This window comes from Hippocampus comes, unplaced genomic scaffold (genome assembly GCF_001891065.2).
Source record: "Hippocampus comes isolate QL1 unplaced genomic scaffold, H_comes_QL1_v1.1 scaffold166, whole genome shotgun sequence".
NCBI classification, from domain to species: Eukaryota; Metazoa; Chordata; class Actinopteri; order Syngnathiformes; family Syngnathidae; genus Hippocampus; species Hippocampus comes.
Genome location: NW_017805452.1, coordinates 658,582 through 684,662, shown reverse-complemented (window position 1 = coordinate 684,662; position 26,081 = coordinate 658,582). Strand labels below are relative to the sequence as shown.

Below are 26,081 nucleotides of genomic sequence, written 5' to 3'. Positions count from 1 at the left end.
AAGCCGACTACATGCCTAAGCAAGAAATAAAAATGCTGACCAACGACACTAGTTAACCGACTACATACCGAAGAATATGTGTAGCAGGAAAAGGGCTATGGCTGCCTCGCGTAGATAGCAGAAAAACAAGTATATAGTTGTCAAACAGAGAAATATATGGACCAGAAAACAGGAAGTAAAACGCAGGATCAGCAACACCTGCTAGCCAACTACATGCCAAAGAATGTGTAGGGAAAAGAAACAGGAAGTAAAAAAACAGAATCAGCAACACTTGACAGCCAACTACATGTCAAAGAAGGTGTCGGGAAAGAACTGAATGTATGATGATACTTGCTGAAATCCATTTGCTATGGTCTCCATCAGATCGATAAATGCATGCCCCATTGTGTTAACAATGACATGTGTTAACTTCAAGTTTTACGTTAGATAATCGTACACAGTTGGAAAAAGGGCGTATGGTTGTCAAACATAGATAGCAGTTGGGGAGGGGCCTATGGTTGTCAATGTCAAACATAGACAGTAGGAAAACGTTAATCAATTGTTAACTAATTGCAAGTCAAAGCATAAAGCAAATTACAGGTATGCCCAATCAAATTAGCGAAAAAACGCGCATCAGTAAAGATTGATCCACGTGACTACATCCGAAAAACTCGAGTACATTAAGCTACCATGACCACGAGGTTACGGCGACCTCTGAGACCCACATGCAATCACACAGAGGCCCGGCAGGGGCCTCTATTATATTTCAAAAATAAAGATATTGTGATACCATTAGAATCCAGAACCAAGACATGGAGCAACTTATAGATACCATTAAAAACTAGATGATAACGAAAGCCCTAGCCAATCAGAATTACACAACGCATTGTGATACCAATAAAACTGATGAACAACCGAAACGATTGTCCAATGGCATTTGAGGGGCTGGCCTCTCACAACGCTATAAAACGTATAATCGTTCGAAAGCCAAATCGATCTCGGCTTCAAGCTTAAAGAAACATCTGGTGTGTCCCCCGGTCTGCGGCTCAACGAAGGAACAGTTTCTCTCGTGTCGGCCCTCCTGTTCCTACGGCTGACGCCCGGGAAGAGGCGGAACGCCTCAGCGCGCCTCCGACCTCCGGGGGGAGTCTTGGATCCGGCTCTGGGCCGACAGATCAGTTTGCATGAGGAAAGGGTGAGTCCAGGGAAACCAAGACAACAAAAGTCTTTGTACAACAATGAGATTTATTTCAGCGACAGTTCGTGGAGAAACACCATTTACATATCTGTGATGGAGACACTCTCCAAGCAGCTGGGTGCGAACCCTCTTATACTATATTTTTCTTCTTGGGAGGGGTCAACAACTTTAAACAGGTTGCCAATATGGTTATGTTAAAGCAGTGTTTTTCAAACTTTTTTTGAGCCGAGGGACACTTCTTTCATTGGAAAAATCTCGCGGCACACCACAGCTGAAAATGTGGGAAAAAAACCCCGCTGAGAACGTGTTATACTGTATTGTTACGATAACCGTTTTTAACATTGAAGAATGACGTTATAACAGCTTGAATTGGAATCAATGAACACAAAGAAAAAAGTATTTTATAATCTTTGATATTTATTGTTTCACTGTCGTCCTGCAATCATGCGGCACAAATTCGTTTGTCTCGAGTGGTCGAAACACAAGGTAATTGGCTAGCTGTTGCTGCTCCCTAGCGGCTTGGGAGGGTACTACATGATTACTTTCTGGGCGATTCACAGGCATACAAATTGGATATTTTACCGCGGCACACCTGACAATGTCTCGCGGCTCACCAGTGTACCGCGGAACAGATTTTGAAAAACACTGTGTTAAACAATACATGATTGTCATTGGTCATACACATTCGACCACGGAGAAACATGGTAGCCCCCCGTTTTGAGAGCCTGTTTGCGGCTCATCCTGTTTTGCAGCTACATGTCCAGAGCACAGGAAAATCACAAACCTCCACAACAAAGAGGCTGCATAACAACCCTTACAGATAGCAGGATATGTGATACAAGTGAACACTGTTAATTAAAACATTTCTACGATACTTGTTTGCTGTATTATACTATTTGCAGGGAATAAATACATTGCGGGTGGTCCGATGGCCCAGTGGTTAGCACGTCGACCTCACAGTGCAGAGGTGCCGGGTTCGATTCCAGCTCTGGCCTTGCTGTGTGGAGTTTGCATGTTCTCCCTGTGCGGGTTATCGTTGGGTACTCCGGTTTCCTCCCACATTCCAAAACCATTCATAGCAGGCTGATTGAACACTCAAAAATTGTCCCTCGGTGTGAGTGTGAGCTCGGATGGTTGTTCGTCTCTGTGTGCCCTGGCAACCGGTTCAGGGTGTCCCTGACCCAAAGACAGCTGGGATAGGCTCCAGCACCCCCCGCGACCCACCTTGTCAGGATAAAGCGGATCGGAAAATGGACGGATGGATTATAAAGCACACAAAAGACACATTTAGTCTCACAGATACTTTATTTTTCAAACAATTCTCTTTTATTAACACATTTTCTTGTTTACCGTACATACAGTGGCCTAAAAGTAATTTGCACTCAGTTACTCTGGGGAGAGCCGTGGTGCACACGTCATACATTTGACCACAACTTTGACCTTTTTGTTTGTTTTGTTCATATTCTCAGATTTTTGTTTTGAAAATGAGCAAAATGGCATTTTCCTGATATGTTGGACTTGTAATACATTACACCTGTCTTCTTTCAAAAAGAAACACTTTGACCTCAGATTCTTGCATTGCAGTAATATTATGACTTGGTTCTTAAAAATAAAAAATAAAAAACAACTCACAGATAATTCACAAGTCATCCATCAATGCACCTATTGCATGTTTGGTTCGAGGGGCCCACATGTGCCCGGATAGGACCCCTCAACGGAGAGAAAAGGGCCCCCTCCGAACCAAAAACTCCATATAACATTGAAGTACTTTCCTATTGTCATTCATACACAGCACACACAAAAATAAGAAAACCTAACAAAAATTAAAACAGACAGAAAATCATCCACAAGTCAAGAGGACATTCCCGGCAGCTCCCTAAACCAAAAGACTGAATGGAGTGATTTTTTTTTTTTTTTTTTGTCGCTCTTTCACTGCACAGTACCAGCTTGGTTCAGCACTTCCAACAAACTTTTCATTTCAGGATCAATGACTGAATTATGTATCCTAAAGGTAAATACTGCTTAGGTTCTGGGTATGTCTGGTTGAATGAACAATTTCGTTGCCCAACATTATGCCTGTGGCTGCATTTCAAAGCTAAACTTCTGAGAACTTTTGGTTATTTTTGTTTGCAGGGACTAAACGGATTCCAGAAACCGAAGTACCTATTAGCCCAGAACTTCAGGTGGAAAAGCTGCCACAGGACAGTGACTTCCACCTCAAGCTCCGGGAACAAAAACTGCCAAGTAGGTACTGCCGTGTAAAAAAAAGAGACAAAAGGAAGAGCCTAGTTTGTCACACACACTGGAGCATTTTTTTTTTTTGTACACATAACAATGAAATCTAAAACCAACAGTTATTTGTTGGAGAAGATTCTTTTCATGAATATAGTATGGCCTTTGGAAGACTTAAAATGATCCCCAATAGAGAAAACGTCTCCACTCTGATGTAAAATATCATTTGGCTCATTTGAGCATCAGGCCAGTCTTTAAAAAAAACAAACAAAAAAAACTCTACCCTCCCTGTAATCCTTCGTCTCACCTACCATCTCCCTGTGGTCTCCGAGTCCCATCATAGCTCGTCATGCGAGGTGCCTTCGTCGGCTTTGAGCTTAAATTCCGCAGCGGTGATTTTGCCGTCGCTGTCGCGGTCCTGGTTATTGAACATGTTGTCGATGATGCGCTGCGGGTCGAAACCAGGCGCCAGGCGACCTCTGCCTTCGCTCACCTGGCGCTTGATGTATTCGGTGAACTGTAAGGCAAGAGACCAATCAGCAAACACACAGAAAAAAAAAGGCTGCTTCAAAACAAAATGGCTGCCTTTGGGCTACAGACCTCGGATGGTTCCACCTGCTCGTTTTTGTCCGTGTCCATTTCGGTGAAGAGATCTCCGTTCACCTCCTCGTTCCAAATGAACATGTAGCCCTCAGGGAGTCCTTCCTCCATTTCTATCAACTCGACATCAAACACCAGCACCGCGCTGCCCGGAACCTCGTCAACTAGAGATGAGTTTACACTTAGCTTAGCTTTAGCCTTTGTGCGTGTGTCTGTACATATGGAATTGATACGTTCAATTCCAGGAACTTTGAAGTTTCCAGAGTTGAAGACTGATTGTATACTTTGGGGTCAAGGAAGATTTTAATCACCAAAACATAAGTTGAAAATGCAGCTTTAGACACAATGGGAACTTTGAGTGTGTAACTCACCAACTCCTTCTTCTCCGTACCCGAGGTGCGGGGGGACAATGATGTTCCTCCGCTCACCCACACACATTCCCAGCAGCCCTTCCTCCATCCCGGGGACCACCTGATTGGCGCCCAGTACAATGTTGTACGTCTTCGCGTAATTGTACCTTACATCACAGACAGAGAAACGCACGATAGGTTCATATCAGGCCACCATTTCACGATTGGCAACCACAACATATGAACTACCGTATTGGCCCGAATATAAGACAGTGTTTTTTTGCATTGAAATAAGACTGAAAAAGTGGGGGTTGTCTTATATTTGGGGTCTAGACATGATACCCATTCACGATGCTAGATGGCGCCAGATATCATTGAAGCGAATGCTGAATTTGACTCCCTCGGCCAAAGCGAACCCCTGTCACGAAGAATAAAAATAAAAATAGCGGTAGCACGAAGAAGAAAAATAAAAAAATAGCAGTAAGAAAGAAAAGAGAACAAAATAATAGAAGAGATAACATAAAAAAGGAGATACGTAGCGACAATCTGGAGAAAAGTGGGTTGAAGATCGGCCAGGTTAACCGGTAGCTGAGGAGAAGTTATGATGTAATTTACATTTCAAAAACCAGAAGCCATTCAGTTACAAATGTGACTGCACACTTTAGTTTACATATTTAAATGTTCATATATTAAGATTTGAATGAGGCAAAATAACATGATTTTTCTCTCAAATATATTGTTATAATCATTTGTTTCAGATGTACTGTAACTATTTTCTGTATAAAAATTTATTTGGTGTTCAAAAAGTCTTTTTTCAAACTTGAGTCTTGAAAAAGAGGGGGTCGTCTTATAATCAGGGCAGTCTTATATTCAGGCCAATACGGTACCACTGCTATTTGTGTGAATCATCAATCCACATTTTTCAATAGGTTCTTCAAATCTTTTCACATGATTCGTTCCATCCAGTGTTATTCCATATCATTCCACTTGGTTCCATATTTTTTCATTCATCATTCTAGCAGCTGCACACAATTCCCCCCCCCCCACCCCCTGCCAAAAAAGTATTTTCTAATTATTAACACATTGTGATGGCCCACAAGTTGTCACGTTATTGAACAAAGGGTAAAAAAAATAAACATAAACACATTCGTACACAAGCTACTATGGCCACAACTCAAGCACACACCCTCTCGCCAGCAGAATCACTCACGTGGAGTCGATGGGGCTTCCATCCATGAGCGTGGCGTTGTAGTGATACTTGACAAAGTCGCCCTTCTTGGTCAGCTTGTCACAAGGGTCTGGCTTGCTTGTGACAGTCATGACGGTGCTGTCCGACGGGTTGTGGAAGTCGATGATGTGCACGTCGAACACCAGGACGGCCGACCCGGGGATTTTGGAGCCGGTGCCCTCCTCGCCGTAGGCCAGGTGCGGCGGGATGGTGATGGTGCGTCGCTCGCCCATGCACACTCCGATCAGCCCCTCGTCCATGCCGGCAATCACGTAGCCACGACCCACGTAGGTGTCGTACGTCCGGTTACGAGAATAGCTGCGGGGGGGCAAAAACAATTAAAATGTCTATTAAAAGGGTCAGACAGTCCTTATCCAGCGCAAATAGTGGGGGCCCACTGCACGTGGATTTAAAACAACCACATAGCTTAGCTTTTGCAGTCTGCTTAGCTTAATCCTGATATACAATGCAAAACACCATTAACATTGTCATATCTCAGTTGGAAACTACCACTTTTCTAATCGAATAAATCATTATTTATTTTTTTATTGGGGGTCAAAATGCAACGTTTTGTGACCAACACGCTCGCCTTGACGATATAGAGTAATGCCGCCCTCTTGAGGCCGTTCGGCGCTTTTACACACCTGGAATCGAAGAAGGTGCCGTCAAGGAGGCTTCCGTTGTAGTGGTAGCGCACAAAGTCTCCCTCCACTGACTTGCGGGGGCACGGCTCGGGCACCTGCTGGTTGGTGATGGCGATGCCGTCGCTGGGATTGTGCAGATCCAGCAGGACCACATCGAACACCAGGGAGGCCTGACCTGGGATGTCGCTACCTGCAGGACAGCATCTTGGACGTTCGTTTCAACGGGATACAGAGACAAAAATATTGTTTGGGGTTTTATTTTAGTTTTTTTTGCTCACCGTCTCCGTTCTCGCCATATCCGAGCGACGGCGGCATGGTGATGATGCGCCTCTCGCCGACGCACATCCCCAGCAGGCCCTGATCCATGCCGGCGATCAGCCAGCCGATGCCCACATAAGTGTCGTACGTCCGCATGCGGGTGTGGCTGGCGAGACAGCGGAGGTTGTTTGGTTTTATCAATAAAAAGTGCCAAAGAGGCAACGATGATTTTCATTGTCAAACGTACCATTTTTGTCACAAAATTGAATGCTTTCTAATACGGCCATTTACCGAGAGACAGAAAAATATTTTTATGTTGCACTTGTTATTATCAAATACAATGTTGTAATAGGGAATATATCACATTTCCATGGCATACTACAGCGCCCTGGAGCCTGTGGCAGCCGTCTTCGGGCAGTAGGCGGGGTACACCCTGAACTGGTTGCCAATCAACCACATTCATGGCTTCATAAAATTAAAGCCATACAGCGCCGGAAGCTTACATGTACCTGGAGTCAAAAAGCGTCCCGTCCAGCAACGTGCCGTTGTAATGGTAGCGCACATAGTCGGACACCTCCACTTTGCGAGAGCAGATGGCGGGGGTGTGGTAGGTGTTGATCTGCACGCCGTCCTCAGGGTTCCACACGTCCAGCAGCAACACATCAAAATGAAGGATGGCGTCCGCCGGAATGATGTCGCCTGAAAGACACGCAAATACAAATCTGGATATGAAACCCCAATTTGAAACACTCAATCTTGTTTACAATTCTAGCCCTGACCTCAAACCGTCATTTTAAACCCTAACTCCAAATCCTAGATGAGTCTAAAAACCCGAAATTGAAACCAAATTCTCCGGCTTGACATTTTTTTCCTGCCATATTGAATACATATCGAACGCACCGTATCCTTTCTTGCCGTAGGCGAGTTGCGGAGGGATTTTGACCAACCGCCTCTCGTTGACGCACATGCCCACCAGAGCTTTGTCCATGCCCTGGATCAGCTGCCCCTTGCCCACAAACACGTTGTAGGTGCTGCCACGGTCGTAACTGCAACACAAAAAGACTTTTGGTTTAGTCATTTAGACAGTCAACATAACGATAACACAATGCGAACGGAACGTGAACCACTTTGTGTTCACATTAAGCAAACAGAAACTTTGAAGTGAACCACTTTGAGGCCACATCAGAATGTTGAAAAAAGGGGATTCAATTAATTTTAGCGTTCACAATGAGTATCAAAAGACGAGTCTATTTTCTCTCTGGCCGATTTCAGGTCTGAAGCAAAGTGAACCCGAAACCACTTTGTGTTCACATTAGGAAAACCAGATTGAGACCACATCAGGGTGTGACAAAATTTGATTCGTTTTACATTTCGCACAAGTCCAATCAAAAGACGTGTCTAGTTTTTTTTGATTCCATTTTGGGTCTAAATGGCCTTAATGTGGGTGATACAGGGCAAAGTGAACTTAAACCACTTTTCTTCAAACCAAATTGAGAACACAGAGCATTACAAAGGCAATTCAGTTTGCTTTCGCAAGTTCAGCCGGTTCACATTAGGAAAACCAGATTGAGACCACATCAGGGTGTGACAAAATTTGATTCGTTTTACATTTCGCACAAGTCCAATCAAAAGATGTGTCTAGTTTTTCTTGATTCCATTTTGGGTCTAAATGGCCAAAGTGAACTTAAACCACTTTTGTTCAAACCAAATTGAGAACACAGAGCATTACAAAGGCAATTCAGTTTGCTTTCGCAAGTTCAGCCGAGGAGGCGGTCAATTTTGCCTCGAGTCCTCTTCTGGGATGAATGGACCTCAGGCAGTACAGGGCAAAGTGGGTGATTATGTTCACACTGTTAAACTGACAACTCAGAAAGTGTCCTTAATAAAAGTATAATGGTCCACAGTCTGCAATCATTCTATTTTTAAGTACTATTTGGGTTCTGTAGGGTTCTATTTCTGCATGTGTGCCCCGTGCACAGCTCAGACATGTTGCCTGCGTGGCTCTCGGTACCAACCGACAAGCCTAAAGAAATTATCACGGTGTACCAGTTGCGCGTGCATGCGTCAGGCTCACCTGGTGTCGAACTTCTTGCCGTCCGGGAACACGCCGTTGTAATGGTACCGGACGAAGTCACCTACTTTGACGGCGCGCGCGCACTTCTCGGGCACGAAAGTCTTCTCGATCACGATGTCGTCTAATGGAACCAGGGGCGCGCTGCATGCAGCCAGCGCCACCAGAATTGCCAGACACCCGAACCTTTGAATACTTCGCTGCATTTTGTTGTGCGTCTGAACCGACTTTGAGGAGATGGTGAACGGTTCTTATTCCGGTCCTCCTTCTTTCCTTCCCCGGGTGGTTTCCGTGCAGTCTACGCCGAGGTGGACCAAAGTTCTGCCTTCCCGGTCTCTGCTCCTTTAGGACCTTCAGTCAAGTTAGACTTCACAAATGCATTATCCGGTTCAGCTTCCAAAATAAAATGTCATGATATCGATTTTAACAGCTTTCTGCCGAATGCAACGTATTAAAAGTCATTCATTGGCCTAAAACCTTTCTATTATGAACCTTAAACGAACAAAAAGCAACGCTTAGGATACTTTGGTGTGTTTTTATTTGGATTACCTCTGTTCTTGGCCTCGCTTCGTCTACGAGAGCTTGACACATCCCCGGGATTGAATGGGACAATTTTTTTCGGGGATACCACGTATCGCACATGCGCAGTACACCCTCGGCAAAGTGTCAACGTGGTCGGGGTCTCCACGTACCCACGTCGTGACCCAGGCACGTACGTAGCACCCCACTTCCCTGTTTATTACTGTATTAGCTAAACTTAACGCCACTGTAATAACTGTAAGATGGTAAAGTGTGTATTTAGGTAGTTTAAGGCGTGACAAAGTCACTTTTGGGGGTGTTTCGGAAGTTTTGGGACGGGAATGAGGAGGGAGGAATGTTTCTACGTGGCAGTGGGAGGGACAAACGCTGGAGTCACGGGGGGTTCTAATTAGCCACCGAGTGCCAACATGTCCGCCTTTTTTTGTGTTTTTTTTAAACAGAAAACTTCTCCAAAAAGAAAATCCGAGTAATGATCTCCTGATGCGTTTGGCGGGACAAACGCTGGAGTCACGGGGGGTTCTAATTAGCCACCGAGTGCCAACATGTCCGCCTTTTTTGTGTTTTTTTTTTTAAACAGAAAACTTCTCCAAAAAGAAAATCCGAGTAAAGATCTCCTGATGCGTTTGGCTTTTGATAGTGTTCTTACACAACAATAAAAAAAAAGTTGTGATTTGGGAGGAGCGGCTCCAGCACCCTCCACTCCTCCTCAGACCACCGGTCCGGCTACGTTTATCGAATCTAGTCGGCCCTCCCAAACAAACAAGATGGCACCCTCCGCACTATCGCTTCTGGTGTTCCTCTTCGGCCTCGCTTCTGTCCATTGCCAGTACGAGAAATACAGCTTCCGGAGCTTCCCCCGGAGCGAACTCATGCCGCTGGAGTCGGCCTACAAGTACGGACTGGACCAGTACACGAATGAGAAATGGGCGGACACCGTGGAGTACTTGGAGGTCTCCCTGCGCCTCTATCGGCTGCTGCGGGACAGCGAAGCCTTCTGCAACCTCAACTGCAGCTTGGTACGCCGAGAAGACGAGAGCAAGTTCGCAGAGTTCCCCGAGCTGCGAGCCTTTGGCAACGTGCTCCAGAGGGCCCAGTGCCTGAAGCGATGCAAGCAGGGTCTGCCCGCCTTCAGGCAGGCCATGCCGAGCCGCGAGACCTTGGACGAGTTCGAGAGGAGGGAACCATACCGGTTCTTGCAGTACGCTTACTTTAAGGTGAGACCAGATAAGATTGTATGTAGTTTGTAAATTATATTCATGGAGAAAAGATGTAGCGGGGAGGGGGGATGGGAGGCATGTGATGCAATTTGTTGTATTTTCATTGCAAGTACATATTTTCTTTTTAATGATTATTTAATACATTTTATTTTCTAGGTTTGTACGTCTGCCTCTCAGTTCTAAGGTTCAGTGTTTTGAATCTGGGCTCTGTGAATAAGTTAAAGAGTTTGCATGCTAACAGCACATGGGTGTGGAGGATGCCAAACCCGGAGACGCAGGGTAGTACGGTACTCCACACTGGTCAACTTCCTCTTTAATATCAGGCTCGGTTTCTTAGATTTTTCCATACATCTTGTTGTGAGAGACATGATATCATGATAAATATGTCCACTCAATTTGGTGTCCGGGGTTCTATTTTTATTTTTTATTTTTAACCTGGATTCCCTCTCCAATATGGCTGCTTCAAACTCAAATATCCAACTTCTGTTGGGGGTTGTTTTCAATCAGACTGACAGGCTGGCCAAGGCCGTGTCGGCCTCCCATACTTTCCTGCTTAAGCACCCCGACGACGAGATGATGCAGAAGAACATGGCCTATTACATGAGCCTGCCGGGAGCTGAGGAGCACCTCAAAGACCTGGAGACCAAATCCTACGAGGTATCACCTCAATGCTCTCACTTCACCATCAGCCTCCCTAACAAACATTTTTTTTTGTTGTTTTAGACGCTGTTTGTTCGAGCCGTGCGGGCGTACAACGGCGATAACTTCCGCACGTCTGTGTCCGACATGGAGCTGGCCCTGCGAGACTTCTTTAAGGTCTACGACGAATGCCTGGCCGCCTCTGAAGGCCCCAGGGACATTAAGGAATTCAAAGACTTCTACCTTAACATAGCCGGTTAGTGCATTGTCGAAGTCAATGGTCTCCATGGTTTTCTTACACAGTCATCTTCTTCTGTAGCTGTCCCAATACTTTTGAGTGAGAGTCCATGCCTCCTCATGTGCCCGGCATGATCTCATCGTGTGCAGAATTGTCCACGGGGCTTATCGGACCATAGACCGGTTGTCCAAGATTTATAAAGACATCACCATAAACTGCGTGATGTCATCAATCACACCCGCAGGTTCAGTTTCTGTTTCAAGTTGGGACATCTGTGGCAGCGGTAAAACGATCTAAAAATAACCGAGACACAATTGCCTTTTGTACTGGCAAGGTGACTGATCCTGCTTGGATGGAAAGCATCAGCTCTTCCATCCCACGTTATGCGAGTTTAATCTGTCCTGAAGATTGTTACTGGTTCACATGACAAAAACAAATGTGAACGGAACCCGTCAGTGATGTGACACAGATGCTTACAAAGCACAACGTTGAGTGACACGCGCAAAAGACGACGTCGCACGACATATATTTTTGTAATCTCCTGTCTACTTGCTCCATACAATAGTTCGAGACCCAAGCGGCCATTTCCATATTGTGTTTGACAAGTATAGTACTAACAGTACAGTATTCGTAATTTCAAATTCCATTCCATTCCATTTTCCAATCCACTTTATCCTCACAAGGGTTGTGGGGGGTGCTGGAGCCTATCCCAGCCGGCTTCGGGCAGTAGGCGGGGGACACCCTGAACCGGTTGCCAGCCAATCGCAGGGCACACACAGACGAATAACCATCCACGCTCACACTCACTCTAGGGACAATTTAGAGTGTTCAATAAGCCTGCCATGCATGTTTTTGGAATGTGGGAGGAAACCGGAGTACCCGGAGAAAACCCACACATGCCAACTCCACACAGGGAGGCCGCAGCTGGAATTGAACCCTGTACCTCTCTGCACTGTGAGGTTGACGCGCTAACCACTGCCCACCGGACCGCACATTTAAAAAAAAAATAAAAAAATTCTGCCTGATCCCAGTATGCCAATTTTTGGGAGGGTCACAAACAATTGTGCCCGAACAATTCTGCCTAGCAACAAGTGCCAACTCATCACATAAATAAATGACTGGACCACCGGGCCGCACATTTTTTTTTATTTTTTTTTATTTAATGCCTGATCCCAGAATGCCCAATTTTTTTTTTTGGGGGGGGGGGGTCTCACAAACAGTTGTGCCCGATCAATTCTGCCTAGCAACAAGTGGCAACTCATCATATAAAATAAATAAATAAATAAATGACTGGACCACCGGGCCGCACATTTTTTTTTATTTTTTTTTATTTAATGCCTGATCCCAGAATGCCCAATTTTTTTTTTTGGGGGGGGGGGGTCTCACAAACAGTTGTGCCCGATCAATTCTGCCTAGCAACAAGTGGCAACTCATCACATAAAATAAATAAATAAATGACTGGACCACCGAATATAAACAAGCGCTGTGCGACCGGATCACATTTTTTACCAACATACACCGGAAAAAATAAATTAAAAAGTGAGCATTTGCCGACATATTGGGCGCTCTGCTGAAACCCGTTTCACCAGATTCAGGCAAGGTGTCCCAACACTTGAGCTAATAAATCGGTTTGTTGTCCCCAGATCACTACACGGAGGTGCTGGAACGAAAGGTGCAGTGCGAGAGCGACCTGACCCCTGTGGTCGGCGGCTATGTGGTGGAGAAGTTTGTGGCCACCATGTACCACTACTTGCAGTTTGCCTACTACAAGCGTGAGTTGCTCGTGCCCGTCACGATGGTTGAGCTTGTGGGCCATGACATTGGCCCTGCAGAGTTCTTTTTTTTCGCCCGCAGTGAAGGATCTGAAGAACGCGGTGCCCTGCGCCACCAGCTACCTGCTCTTCGACCCCACCGACGAGGTGATGAAGAACAACGTGGTGTACTATAAGTTCCACAAGGACAAGTGGGAGCTCACCGACGACGACTTCCAACCCAGAGCGGTCTGTCTCACACTCACGATCGCATCAGCAAAAAAAAAAAGAAGAAACATTTATGACATTAAGTGTGTTGTGTAGGAGGCGGTGCGCTACTACAACCAGACCACCATGCAGATGGAAATGTTGGAATTCTCTCGAAAGCATCTGGCCAGTGATGATGAGGTGACTTTTATTTTTATTTTTTAAATACTTGGGGGTGTTGCAATGCCACAAGTGTCCACTAGGTTGCAGCAAAGCCCAACTCACATCAAACCAGCCGGCGTGTGACGTGTCGCATAAAATCGCAGTAATTCAGTTCAATCCAATTATTTATTTAATTAAAATACAAAATTTTGGGGGGGGGGGGAATATTAGTATGCCAAAATATTTTCAAAAATGTACAAACTATACGTTGAAGCACTCTTTTGCTAACCTATCAAATGTGTGAACTCATTTGATGTCATTTGAAGAAGTTAATTGTATAAAGTCAATATTGGCATGAGAATAATATAAAAATGATTATCATTATTATTACAGCAGGTCTGTTACAGCTAAACATTTTATGAATTAAAAAATATCCTGAATACTTGCTAAAGACAATTGTGTCACCCATCAGATATAAAATATAATTCATCCTCCAAAATATTTAGATATTATTTGTACCATATAGTGTCATTATTATGATTATTGATAATACATACTATAATACTTTATTAATATGAAAGAAATACAAAGCATTTCAATAAATACAAGCACATATTATACTGTACATGCAGTGTTTTAAGAATTTTTTTTCTTCTTACCATTATTTTCAAGAATATTTCTCAAATTCTAATGAATTGAAACACACAATTACTATTATTTTTTATGATAAAAATATTATTGTTTTAATTATATTGTTTAATGAGGAAAAAAGTTGTTCCTTGTAGGCATTATTTTTTTAGCATACATATTTCAATAATACAGTATAAATAAAAATTAATTGAAACAAATAACCAGCTTTTTTTTTATTATAAAAGCTTCAAAAGAAAATAATTTTATTTTTTCTTACCACAATTAGTATTTTTATATGATTCCAGCAGCTGAACTTCCATTTCGAGACTTTAATAATTTTTATTATTATTATTTTAAATATTATACTCTGATGAATAAATTATGAGGACTGCAGATATGCTTGATATGAATATCCTTTCTACACAAATATGTTTTGAATGCTATCTAATTGGTTGTATTTTTGTGTGTTATCCGCAGGGTGAGGTGGTGGAATTTATAGATGAGTTTCTGGATTAGCAACATCAACCTTGAAAGAAAAACACACAGACACACACACACTCAAGCACACAAGCTAGCATTTATTTATTGAACTTTGTTATTACAAAAAAAAAAAAAAACACACATTTTCCATCCTCGTTCAATTTTACATTCCCGGGAGGGGGGAAGGGGTGGAATAATTTTTTAACTCAGTGTTATATGAATCAATGTGTCTGCTGTGAATTGTTTGACAATAAAACATGTTGCCAAAACACGCGAGACATCTTCCATGACTCCCAAAAGTGAAGGCTGCGCTTAACGATGGGGAGTTGGTCGTCATAATCATCAAGAAAGAAAGACTATTAAGATGTGAGTGAGGGTGAAGTCAGATCAGACACACACGTGTTGAATCGTGTTTGAACATTGAGTCTCCGTGCAGTTTGTCGCATGCACATGCTAAAATGTGCGCAGCGGAAAATTCCCTCCCGGGTGCGTGAGTGTGTGTTGTCTTTGCGCTTTTTTTTTTTTTTTGAAAAACAGCAAATGATGCAGACATGAAACAGTCGACATTCTTGGGTCAGCTCTCTATTTGATTAAAGGCAAATTGTATTTTTTTCTTTCACTAAAGCTGGTGTCATCAAAGCTGTTTGTTAGTGAGTAAGCGAAGTTACTCAAAAGAAAAGTTCACGGATTGACTTGGACAAGGAGGGGTCATCGTGGCCGTTTGTTAGCTAGTAAGCTGACGTAGTAAGCTAGCGTAAGTAAGCTTTTTCCTCACGTACATTGTAGGAGGGTGGGACACGGACACAGTCAAAATTATTGAAATTCTGGTCCTAAAATAGCAAAACTTTTTTTTCATCTGTCAACGTTAATGACGAAAATTGGGCTACAGTCTTGATAAATTGTTGCTAATCTGAAAGTAGGATTTTTTTTTTTTGGCCTCGGCGGAAGGTCATCCATTGCAGTGTCTGATGTGAATTACAAGGCAGACTCACACATTTAGAAGTTTATTTTGGCCAACAGAACACAAACATGCCATCTTAACAACACACAGGAGCTGATTTGTAATTAAAATGCGGTCCATTGGTTCATTCCCCCCACGTCACCCCCAATTCCGGACATTTCCAGAAATAGACACTGTACACATTTTGACCTCGCCGATAAGAGTTGACAGTGTTATGTCTTTGAGCGCAATTGCACATACGTACGTACGTCATACGGCAAGTAATATTCACCTCAACAATTATATATCATCGGCTGTTACATTCATCATCACGGTGGCAGATTGGTATATTTAATTACCGACTACGTGTCAGTCATTTTTTTTGGACCGCAAATCTGTAATTATATCACTGCTGAACACTCCCGATCAAAAGCAGCAAATGAACACGCACGCACTCTACAAGTTATAAAGCAAAAGGGTGGGGAGGGGAAAAAATACACACGCGCAGCCAACATAATAACAGCAGCACGGAAACAATCAAATCAAGCGAAATACCACAATGTGCAATCTCGAAACGTTTTGAGGCGGCCCCCTCTCGTCGTTTTTAATACGTCAGCCTTTTGTCACAAATGTAAAAATAAAACAAACAACAAAACACCTCCCACCGTTCCATATCGAGGACTGACATCTAATACAAAGATAAAAAAATTCCTTGGGATATGCAGTAGAAGATCGGGACCTTATTAAAAAAAAAAAAAAAAAAAATCTAGAGGAGATCTAACGGCGACATCGCCACGACCAGTTGACATTGAGAAACTTGGCTCACGTATTTTTTTGTTTTGGATTTTTTTTTGCAGATAACACCTTAGACCAGTGATGTCAAATTCATTTTTGTCGTGGGCCACATTTCAGTTTCCGTTTCCGTTGGAGGGCCATTATGACCCAAACCAAATTTTTTAAAAAGTCAATAACGGTTTATTCAACTAAAATGCTTACAATATGTCTCTTATTTATTACATCTGATTTAAAAATTTAAAAAATTTAAAATTTTGTTCGAGATTTTGGCAAGCATCATGGAAGTTGACATGCTTGATTTGCTTTTGCGGGCCACGTAAAAAGATGTGGCGGGCCAGCTCTGGCCCCCAGGCCTTGTTTTTGACACCTGTGCCTTAGATGACGTAGGGCTGATTGACAGAAGTAGTTCAAGGTAATGTCAGCTAAAAAATTTCTCGTTAGCTACTGTAATGCTTTGTTTAACTCCTCATGGTATTATGTAGCTCTGTTGTGGTTTTCCTACAAAACAGATGACCAAAAACAAACAAACAAAAAAAAAAAACAGCTAACGCCTTAATTCCATTTTAATAGCTAACATCTAAAAATAAAGAAGGAAAAAAAATTCAAACATAAGTTGGAACGCTGGAACTTGAAATTTAGAGATAAATATAGTTGGGATTTTTTGGGGGGGTTTCAGTATTCAAAGTCAACATCTAAAAAAAAACAAAAAACATTTGTCATCCATGAAGTGGAACGTCAAAACTAGTTTGCAAAGTTTAAACTTAAAATTCTGAGAAAAATGCGCAGCTTGTATAGATTTTGTATTTTTAAACTTTTTTTTTAATGGGGCGGGGGGGCATTTGCAAGGGTATTTTCAGTATTTCTTCCAATGAAGATTTTTTAAATTCTCAGTTAAATTTCACTATTCAGCCTTTTGTTGTTCTTCCCGTCAGCCTCGTCATAAATCTAATAAAAATAATAATACCAACCACACACTTAATCAACACTCCATCTAAAATGCTAACATATAAAAACAAAGATGACGAAAAATTCCTTCGTACAGAATGTGGCACGTCTGAACCCAATGAACAATTTTATTCCCAAATTGATTTTATTGGAAATAGCCCTTTCTCAAGGGTATTTGCAAGGATTAGTCCAAAGGAAAAAAAAAACTACAAACAGCTTCTTGTCAAACGTAACAGACGTAACGTCTGAAATAATAGACAAACTTCCCCAAACGTAAACCGCCATTCCAGCTCGACATTTAAAAAATAATTCCGCACTACATTCGGTGGAACGTCAGAACAATTTGTTGGTCAAGATTTCAACCCAAACTTTCGTTGTAAATTTTGCATCTTGAGTCATTAACAGTGATTGACGATGTCTGGTGATCGTCGAAAGCATAAGAATTAACTCTGCAGGGCTCGACTCCCTGATGTTCGCCGTTTTCTGCTCATGACACTTTTAAATGGAAAAAAAAAATCAAACCGCTATTCCAGCTCGACGGCTGTCATTTAAAAAGCATTGATGACCAGAAAATTCCTTTCAACGTTCAGTGGAACATCAGAACTCGAACAGTTTTCAAAACGGATGATTTAAACCCAAGCTTCATACGAACAAGCAAATCATTGGCAGGATGATATTTTTTTTTCGTCTATGGTTAGCTTCATGTTTTTTTGTTGTTTTTTTTTTTTTTTTAACCACCAGCTACTAATGTAGGACAGGACTGTAACGATGGTGGAAAGTAACAAGCAAATCATTGGCAGGATGATATTTTTTTTTTCGTTTATGGTTAGCTTCATGTTTTTTTGTTGTATTGTTTTTTAACCACCAGCTACTAATGTAGGACAGGACCGTAACGATGGTGGAAAGCGGACCTCTGTGACAAGAGGGTGAAGGTTAACACCCGAAACTTGCTGGCCACGCCCTTTTACGTTGAGAGCAATGGCGCTGTCCGTATGACGTCGTCTGGCATTTTCTTATCTCAATACGTGGAGCCGCATCGAGCGTGCGAACACACAGCTATGTGTTGCTTCTGCTTTACCGAGTTTGCTCTTAAGGCACCAACAAATAAATGGCTTTACTTTTTCCCCTCGAATGCAGTCAGTGTGAAAATTAACCCCAAATCCTGAAAAAAAAAATCTAAATGGAAACGGCTTGTGTTCGACTTCCGAGGGTCCACTGTGTGTCACTTTTCTGTTGTGGTCCGACTTGTCTCTCGCACCCCCCGCAAATTTATCCCAAATTCTGCTGCACATTCCACCCCAAAGAGTCTCTGACCCCCTAAACTTTCTGTTGCATCTCCATATGCTGGCTGCTTTGTCCCTTCCCGTTCATGTTGTACGCAGAATTCTTCTGCTGTCGCCACCGGTAGCACCACACCGTCAATATGACTGCCGCGACCACCACGCATACCGCCGCAATGATGGCCGCCACGGTGGGGCCTTGGCGCGAGGGGTTGGGCGGCGGGCAGTTCTCCCCAATGCATACCGTCTCGCCCATCTCGCCCTCCACCTCACCCCTCTCACCAGTCTCACCGGGCAAGTTGTGCAAGGTGCGCTCCCCGGTTGACTCATCGAGGGTGTCGCTATCCTGTGTCGGATCCAGGAAGGGGTTTTGGGTAAGGTCTAGGAGCCACGAATTGGTGGGGACCACCTGCTGGGTGTCGTACTCCATCGTATCCGAGGAAGAGGAAGAGGCGGGGTTGTCTGGGGCGGTGGTTTCCCGTTCTTCAGTTTCAGGTGCTTCTGGGATGCTGGCGTCTGGGCCCAGTTCTTCTACCTCATTAGGGTGGACGGCAACCGGGTGTCCGTCCAGCCAGGTTTCGTCTGTGGTGGTCGCTCCCCCTACGTCGTCCCGGGTGGCGTTATGACTGGTTTCGCTTGTTTCAGGAAAGACGACGTGCTGACGATCGTCATCGTCTTCGCGGCTCTCATGTTCGTCGTGGCTATCGTGTTCGGCGTGGCTGTTGTCGCCATCCTGCCTCCCGTCGTCTGTATAGTGGTTACGGTCTTCGCTGTTATCGTCCTCACGGTTGTTGTATTCATTGGGGTCGTAGTGACCGTTGTGATCGTCATGGTCTTGTTCGTCGTGGTCGTCGCGGTGGACGTCATCGTCATGATCGTGGTGTTTGTGGTCATAGTGTTCATAGTGATCATGGTCATGATCATCACCGTGGTTGTTGTTATCGTGCTCGTAATTTTCTTCATGAACACGATCGTCATGATCGTCATGATTGTCATGATCGTCATGATTGTCATGATCGTCATGGTCCAGATGGTCTTCAGAACCATTCTCCTGAAAATGGCTGCCGTCCTCATGGACACCATGTCCGTCAGAACTGTCATTCCGGCTGCTGTAGCGCACCTCCTCATGCTCGCCCATGTCATAGTGATCGTCGTGGTGGTTTTCGTTGTGGTCGCGATTCTCCAGTTCTTCCTGCTGAACTGGAATTTGTTCCACTTGACCGACATCACGGTGATCGAAACTCTCTCGCTCGCGGTTGTTAAAGTTCTCCTCGGACTGCCCGCCGGAGGACCGCTGAGTTGTAGTCAGGGTCACGGGGTCCATGGAGACTGGGTGTTGTTCCTGCTGTTGCTGCTGGAAGGCCTCCGAGGGGAACCAGAAGAGATGTTTCTGGGTCAAGAGGGAGACCGGCGGTTCGGTGGATGCCGTCGTCGCAACCCGTTCCTGCCCAGCGGAGTCCTCCCAATCCCGTTCCTTGTCACTTCCCGTCATTTCTTTAATCTCCACACCATCGACTTGGACCTTCTCTTGACCGTGCATGTTTGGATCCTCTTCCTCTCTTTGAAAGCTTATCTTTTGGAGCTCCTGGTCCCTGGGTTCTTCTGGGCGGGCCATGGTTGGGTGAGCCTCCAATTGCCTGTCGTCCTCATTCTGGTGGTCCGCATCGGCATACGTGAACTGGTCCTCGTAGTCCACGTGAGTCTCCGTAACGTCTGCAAGGACACAAAGACAATCAGTTCCTCATGATCACTAAAGTCACAAAACTGCAAAAATCAACACAGAAGTTGAATTAACAAAGGACCACATGAACATACAAACTCATGAAGGAATTATCAGATCTGGGCACCAACAAACTAAAGAACAAACCAACTGTTAGGCCTGCACGTGGGATCTGGGATCCCTTGGTTCTTATGACGCCCAATTTGTACCCCACCCCAGTGTGCATATCCTCCCAGCCTTCAGACGGCTTCTTCTGCTCCTTCTTCCACCCCGGTCGTGAATCGGGCCACGCCACGGCATGTCGCACCCAAGTGCCAAAGCAGCCATTTTAATCCGGACTCACAAGAGATACATTGTTCGTGGAGAAAGCAAGAATGAAGCGGAGGGTCACTGGACCACAGGTGCTGACAAGCTAGGGAAGTCAACCTTGAGTCTAGGTCATGAAAAATAAGAACCGGTATATGGTGGTACTTTTAATTTATTATTTTTTGGTACCTTTGATGCAAATCTGCACCAGTCCATACCACTCGCCGCAGCTGTCGCACAGCAAGCTGAAGGCACTGTGGCCGTTGGGCATGACGTAGCCTGGAACGCATGTGTATAGGAGCTCATCGCCCAGTTCAAAGCCGCTGTGGTCCTGAAGGCGGGCGTTGGGGAAAGAAGGGGGGTCCTCGCACGGCACGCCTGTTGCCAACAAAAAAATAATACCATCATCCAATTTTTTTTTTTTTAGTCACCCTTTGATTGACGGATTGATTCACTGACCTTTGTCTTTGATACAGAATGCATTCAAACTGTTGGGGTCGCCCGTAGCGTTTTCTGTCCTCACGTCCACGGCTTTTAGCGAGCCGCCCACATAGTTACACTCGGTGGTCCTGGAATGAGATAACTGTTGGTTTGTTCAAACATGTGACTAAATATGAGCAACTTACTTTATTATCAGTCACTGTTCTAAAAACAAATAGCTAAAAAAAAAAAAAAGAAAAAAAAAAAGAAAATTAACGAATCCACATACTAACTAGCAAATGAACACATAAACAAATTAGATGACAAACAATTGAAAATACTAAAAAAATTTGACTAACTAGCCAAGCAACTAAATAAATAAAAAATTAACTCCTGAAGAAACTAATGGACTAATAAATCATTCAAGGAATAAGTGGGAAAGTGAATTTACGAACACTGGTGAATGGACAAAAACCAAACAAAACAAAACAACGAATAGCTAACAAATGAAAAAACAAAAAAACAATTTAACCAACTAACTAACCAGCCACTAAATAGGGAGCAAATGAATAACAGCTGAATGAACATCCGACCTAACTAAATAACAAAAAAAAAACAAAACAACCTATCAAACAAACTCACTTATGAAATAGCTAGCCAGTTAGCTAGCAACCTAAAAAATTTACAATAACTACCTAACAGAAGAAAGAGCAAACTAGTTCAGGAACAAATAGGCCAGCTTGTGAACTAATTAATGAACTTGTAAACCAGCAGCTAGCCAAAAATAAAAAATAAAAAAAATGGAAGAATGGACCAATGAGTAAATTAGCGAACAAACGTATGGTTCACTCCCATTTGCCACAAAAGTCCCTCAACGCAATCAATATAAAATATATTCCGTAAAGAAATTTCAACTCTAGTACGAGTAGGATCCATCCAACATTCGCCCACCATTTCTTCTGGTGGAATTCCTTGTGCAAATATTATGTCAGCGTATCGAAGTGCCGCCTGTGCAATGTGGCGTAGCTTTATCGCACCGCTAGTTGACGTTCCCATGCACGGACGTCTTATAGAAAAAAACCCGGTATCAAACATGGGACCAGTCTCCTGATAGGAAAACACTTCCCCACCTCTACTTTCCAAGGCCTCACTAATTGGTGGGAATGCAAGACAGCGAGAAATCATGTGAGTCATACGCTACGAGAGTGTGTCAACATCAACATGGGCTTATAAGGACAAAATTCAGGCAACCGGCGCAGGACAAAAGTGGGCATAAGAAAGCCCCTTACTGTACTAGTTTGTGTGTAAAGTGTGAATTGTGTGTGTGTGAAATCTGTGTGTGAGTGTTTGTGTGTGTGTGTGTTGTGGTTGGTTGGCATGCCAACAGCAAACTCTGCCAGGTAAGATGTGAGATGGGGTTACGTATGTCAATGTAAACACACAGCAGAAGGCAACTTCCTGGTTCTTGAAGGATTTTGTCATACCCAACCATTGAGTGGATGGAATGTGCCATTTTCATTCCGAGGTGGAACCTACCATTCAGATCAACATTGAACAGCAACAACTACAATTATTTAAGTGAGTTCTATTCAGAACTGTAACGGGGTTGCAAGCGGATGAACTCGGTAACGTACTCAAAAAGGAAATTAACGAACACCACAGCGCTTGTGAATAAATGAAAAAAAAAAAACTAAGTAACAAATGTAGACACAAATGACGAACGGACGAAATGACAGCCGAACGGGTTAGCTTCTGTAATTGATGGACGAGCTAACTGACTAAATAGCTCACTGACAAATTTATTGACTGACTGACTAACGATCCAGTCAGCAACATGGTGATTAATACACGCTCTTATGCACTCGGCAGAGATCATTTGGGAAGAATTATAATGACAGATATGACCTGGATGAATTGAGATCTTTTCCTAATTGGGAAAAAGAATAACCTAACAGCCACAAACACCCGTCAGAATCCCCAGAAATGGAATCAATTACGCCGCCATTGCGGTAGGTTTATGTTGTAAGCGCGGCCCAAAATGGCATCCGACGGAGCACTTTTCCCGGCAGTGCTGGTTTGACACGTCCTCACCATGTTTCACACCTCCCGGTATCATCCGTCTGTCTGGTCTGAGGCCTTTAGCACCCTTTTAGCCCCGGCCTTCATGCACTGAGTTGACCGCAACATCACAGAGCAAAACATTCGTCCTCTCCTTGTTACCGTATCGTTTTAACGTGGTGTTAGCCTGTTCCTCGAGGAATTTCCTGTACTGCTTCAATTCGATGCATGACTCACCTCACAGTAGTCATTTCCCAATGGGAAAGCCGGGATGCTAACAAGCTATTTCCATTTATATCAAGATCAACATTTAACATGCTGCTTTCTTGGCATATCCAGAATCAAAAATTTAGCGAAAATCAGTGAAGTAGCTTTTTGCGTAATATTAACAAACAAACTAATTCATGAACCAACAAGCTAAGATGTAATAAACAAACTACTGTACCAGAATGAAACCAATGTACTGACTCAATGTACTGAACGAACCAACAAACTAACGAATGAACAAGCATACTCACAAAGAAACACGGAACGAAAAAGGCAACTAACTAGCTAATGAATGGATGAACAAACTCTGGAGCAAACTGAAGATCAAACTAATGAAGTAACGAACCAATAGTCAAACTAACGGATCGAACTAACTCATCAACTTGCACATAAAACGCTAACTAGCTAACAAACTGGCATATTACCAAACCGCAACAACTGAACTGACCAAATAACTAGCAAACGGACAGCCCTTCGTCCCAAAGTAACAACGGAGCGGACGAACAAAGTGTCAAACCGACTAACTGTCGAATTAATTGACAACTGACAACAACCGAACCACCCGAATAACTAGCAAATGATGGAAGATTGTACTTAAGCGATTAACTAACTGCTAATCACGCCTCTAACCGCTTGAATGACTTGGCTGATGATGTCTCCTCTTCCCATAAGTGTGCTTGTTCCTTGTGTGTCTCCTGGATGACACCCCGGCTCAGAATTCCCGACTCCTGATCCTCTTCTTCCAGAGGAGTCTTTTCTCCTGTCACAATCCCGTTGAAAAGCAAAAGGTAGAGAGAAGAGCTCGTTTCTTACCCGAGGGAGCCTCCGGATAGCCAACCGCGAGTGCACGAGGAGAAGAAGCACTCCATGACGGCGTGTCTTAGCTCCGAGGCCGACGCCAGGCGGGCCTGCCGGGAGGCGCAAGCCCCCTCGGCGTCACGTAACGTAGAACTGGACGACAAGTTCCCAAGCTCCACCACAAACACTCGACCTGTGATACAAATATGGACTTAAGTTGATCATTGGGCCCAAAAACAAAAATGACATCAGAAATAATTCTGAAGCAGGGCGGCACGATGAGGGACTGGTTAACACGTCCGCCTCACAGTGCAGTGGTGCAGCGTTCGAATCCGGCTCCAGCTTTCCTGTGTGGAGTTTGCATGTTCTCCCTGGGCCCGCGTGGGTTTTCTCCGGGTACTCCGGTTTCCTCCCACATTCCAAAAACATGCATGGCAGGCTGATTGAACACGCTAAAATTGTCCCTAGTTGTGATTGTGAGCGCAAATGGTTGTTCGTCTACGTGTGCCCTGCGATTGGCTGGCAACCGGTTCAGGGTGTCCTTCGCCTACTGCCCAAGACAGCTGGGAGAGGCTCCAGCATCGCCCGCGGGCCTCGTGAGTATAAGCGGACCTGAAGATGCATGGATTAATTTATGTCATGCTTTTTGGAGGTATTTAAAACTTTTCATTTCCTAAAAGGATTAATTATATACATTATTTATCGTGTATTTTTAAGATTTTTGAACACTTTTCATTGCTGATTGACCAAGTGGATTTTTAGAGTAACTATAGCTTTTCCAAATAAGAAAATATGTCTAAATGTACATTATTTGTAGAGTCCTTTTAAAGTTATTTAAGATATGTGTTCAATTTAATTAAAAATATAGAATGGATTGATTTTCATGGTACAATTAAAGCTATTCATTGCTCAAAACGTTATTTTTAATTTACAAGTACATGTGGATTTTCTTCTTTCTTCTTTAATTGACAAATATAAATATTTTACATGTGGATTTTCTACAAAGTAATTCGACTTTCATTTATTTAAAATATACTTGTAAAAATAGGATCATTTTTATTTATGTAGCAAATAGTCAAAGGCGTTTTTATTGGTAAAAAGAAATCACATAATCTACTTTTAATTTATTTAAAAATTTTAATTGTACTTCTTTTTGGAGGTTAACATTTGTGAAATTTTGTCAAGCTGGCTCCTGCCTCACTTACACAATACTGTGTGCATTTGAACACAGAACAAATGATTCGACTCCACTTTATATGAGAGTGAATATCACACAATTGAAACAGTTGAAGGATCATTTTTCAAATTTCAATCATGACACATTTAGATTTAAAAAGGACATTTGAAGTAAAAGACAAAGTAATGTCAGCAACAAATTGCTTCGAACAGCGATTTAAAGCGGGATTAAACTGACTTTGAGCCACAATGTTTTCCTTTCTTACCATCTGCATTGACAACAGAAGCCACCAAAAGACAAACGAAGCATCCAAGGAAACCAAGCATCCTTCTCCTCACTCAAATATGTTCTTGTGTTCTGAAAAAGGCAAATGTATCTTCCTGTAAGTCACTACAACTTCCTCCAGAGGCTGCAGAGGTAAGACTGAGCGAGGAGGAGGTGTGATGAGGAGGACCACGATGATGATGATGATGATGGTGATGATGATGGCGAGGAAGGAGGAGGCCAAGGGTCCAGTTGGTCAGCGGATGGAGAGAGGCTGTGAAAAGTCACACTGTGCCGCGAGTGCGACATGAATTCAAGTATTCCCTGCATGATTATTGCACACTTTAAAAGTTACAGACATTTTTATATTTGGCTTTGATTCATAGAAAATGACAGAAGTTTTTGAGATATATATATATATAGGTGTGTCAGCAAAAAAATGGCAGAAAAAGCCTAGTAGACCATCAGAACTTTCTTTGCAATTAATCAGAGGCGCTTTCAGTGGTGGCAGGTGTGTGCTAACAAGTTTGGACGTGATTGGTTCACCAAATATATTAAATCCTATTCCATTCCTCTTCACCTGGTGTTTACTGCATTTGCCTCGGCCTCAAAGGAAGTGCAAGTGACAGCGTGACTCACGCCCATGGGACCATTTGAACATTTCAAAGCCCCCCCCCCCCAAAAAAA

The 26,081-nt window shown here is 43.4% G+C and overlaps 3 protein-coding genes across 5 annotated transcripts; 1 reads left to right on the top strand and 2 right to left on the bottom strand.

Moving 5' to 3' along the window:
- Window positions 1-3,104: 3,104 nt before the first annotated feature.
- fkbp9 (FKBP prolyl isomerase 9) lies at window positions 3,105-8,924 on the bottom strand. Its single transcript, XM_019874193.1, has 9 exons — window positions 8,564-8,924; window positions 7,390-7,535; window positions 6,999-7,188; window positions 6,510-6,655; window positions 6,232-6,421; window positions 5,570-5,905; window positions 4,381-4,526; window positions 4,010-4,173; window positions 3,105-3,926 (listed from the first exon to the last, which is right to left on the bottom strand). The coding sequence occupies exons 1-9, from the start codon at window positions 8,764-8,766 to the stop codon at window positions 3,747-3,749; spliced, it is 1,701 nt and encodes a 566-aa protein (XP_019729752.1). The 5' UTR covers window positions 8,767-8,924; the 3' UTR covers window positions 3,105-3,746.
- Window positions 8,925-9,196: 272 nt separating this feature from the next.
- Window positions 9,197-14,695, top strand: crtap (cartilage associated protein). 2 transcript variants are annotated; one of them, XM_019874194.1, is made up of 8 exons: window positions 9,197-9,272; window positions 9,678-10,314; window positions 10,825-10,974; window positions 11,041-11,212; window positions 12,838-12,966; window positions 13,049-13,194; window positions 13,270-13,353; window positions 14,422-14,695. In XM_019874194.1, exons 2-8 carry the CDS (start codon window positions 9,865-9,867, stop codon window positions 14,458-14,460), a joined length of 1,170 nt encoding a protein of 389 aa, XP_019729753.1. In that variant the 5' UTR covers window positions 9,197-9,272; window positions 9,678-9,864; the 3' UTR covers window positions 14,461-14,695. The 2 variants fall into 2 exon arrangements, with proteins under 2 accessions (XP_019729753.1, XP_019729754.1); XM_019874195.1 differs by lacking the exon at window positions 9,197-9,272 and having other exon boundaries at window positions 9,603-10,314.
- Window positions 14,696-17,964: 3,269 nt separating this feature from the next.
- On the bottom strand, window positions 17,965-25,565 carry susd5 (sushi domain containing 5). 2 transcript variants are annotated; one of them, XM_019874191.1, is made up of 6 exons: window positions 25,396-25,565; window positions 23,969-24,146; window positions 20,870-20,979; window positions 20,600-20,788; window positions 19,394-20,097; window positions 17,965-19,357 (listed from the first exon to the last, which is right to left on the bottom strand). In XM_019874191.1, exons 1-6 carry the CDS (start codon window positions 25,454-25,456, stop codon window positions 18,422-18,424), a joined length of 2,178 nt encoding a protein of 725 aa, XP_019729750.1. In that variant the 5' UTR covers window positions 25,457-25,565; the 3' UTR covers window positions 17,965-18,421. The 2 variants fall into 2 exon arrangements, with proteins under 2 accessions (XP_019729750.1, XP_019729751.1); XM_019874192.1 differs by having other exon boundaries at window positions 17,965-19,372; window positions 19,409-20,097.
- Between the last annotated feature and the right edge of the window lie 516 nt (window positions 25,566-26,081).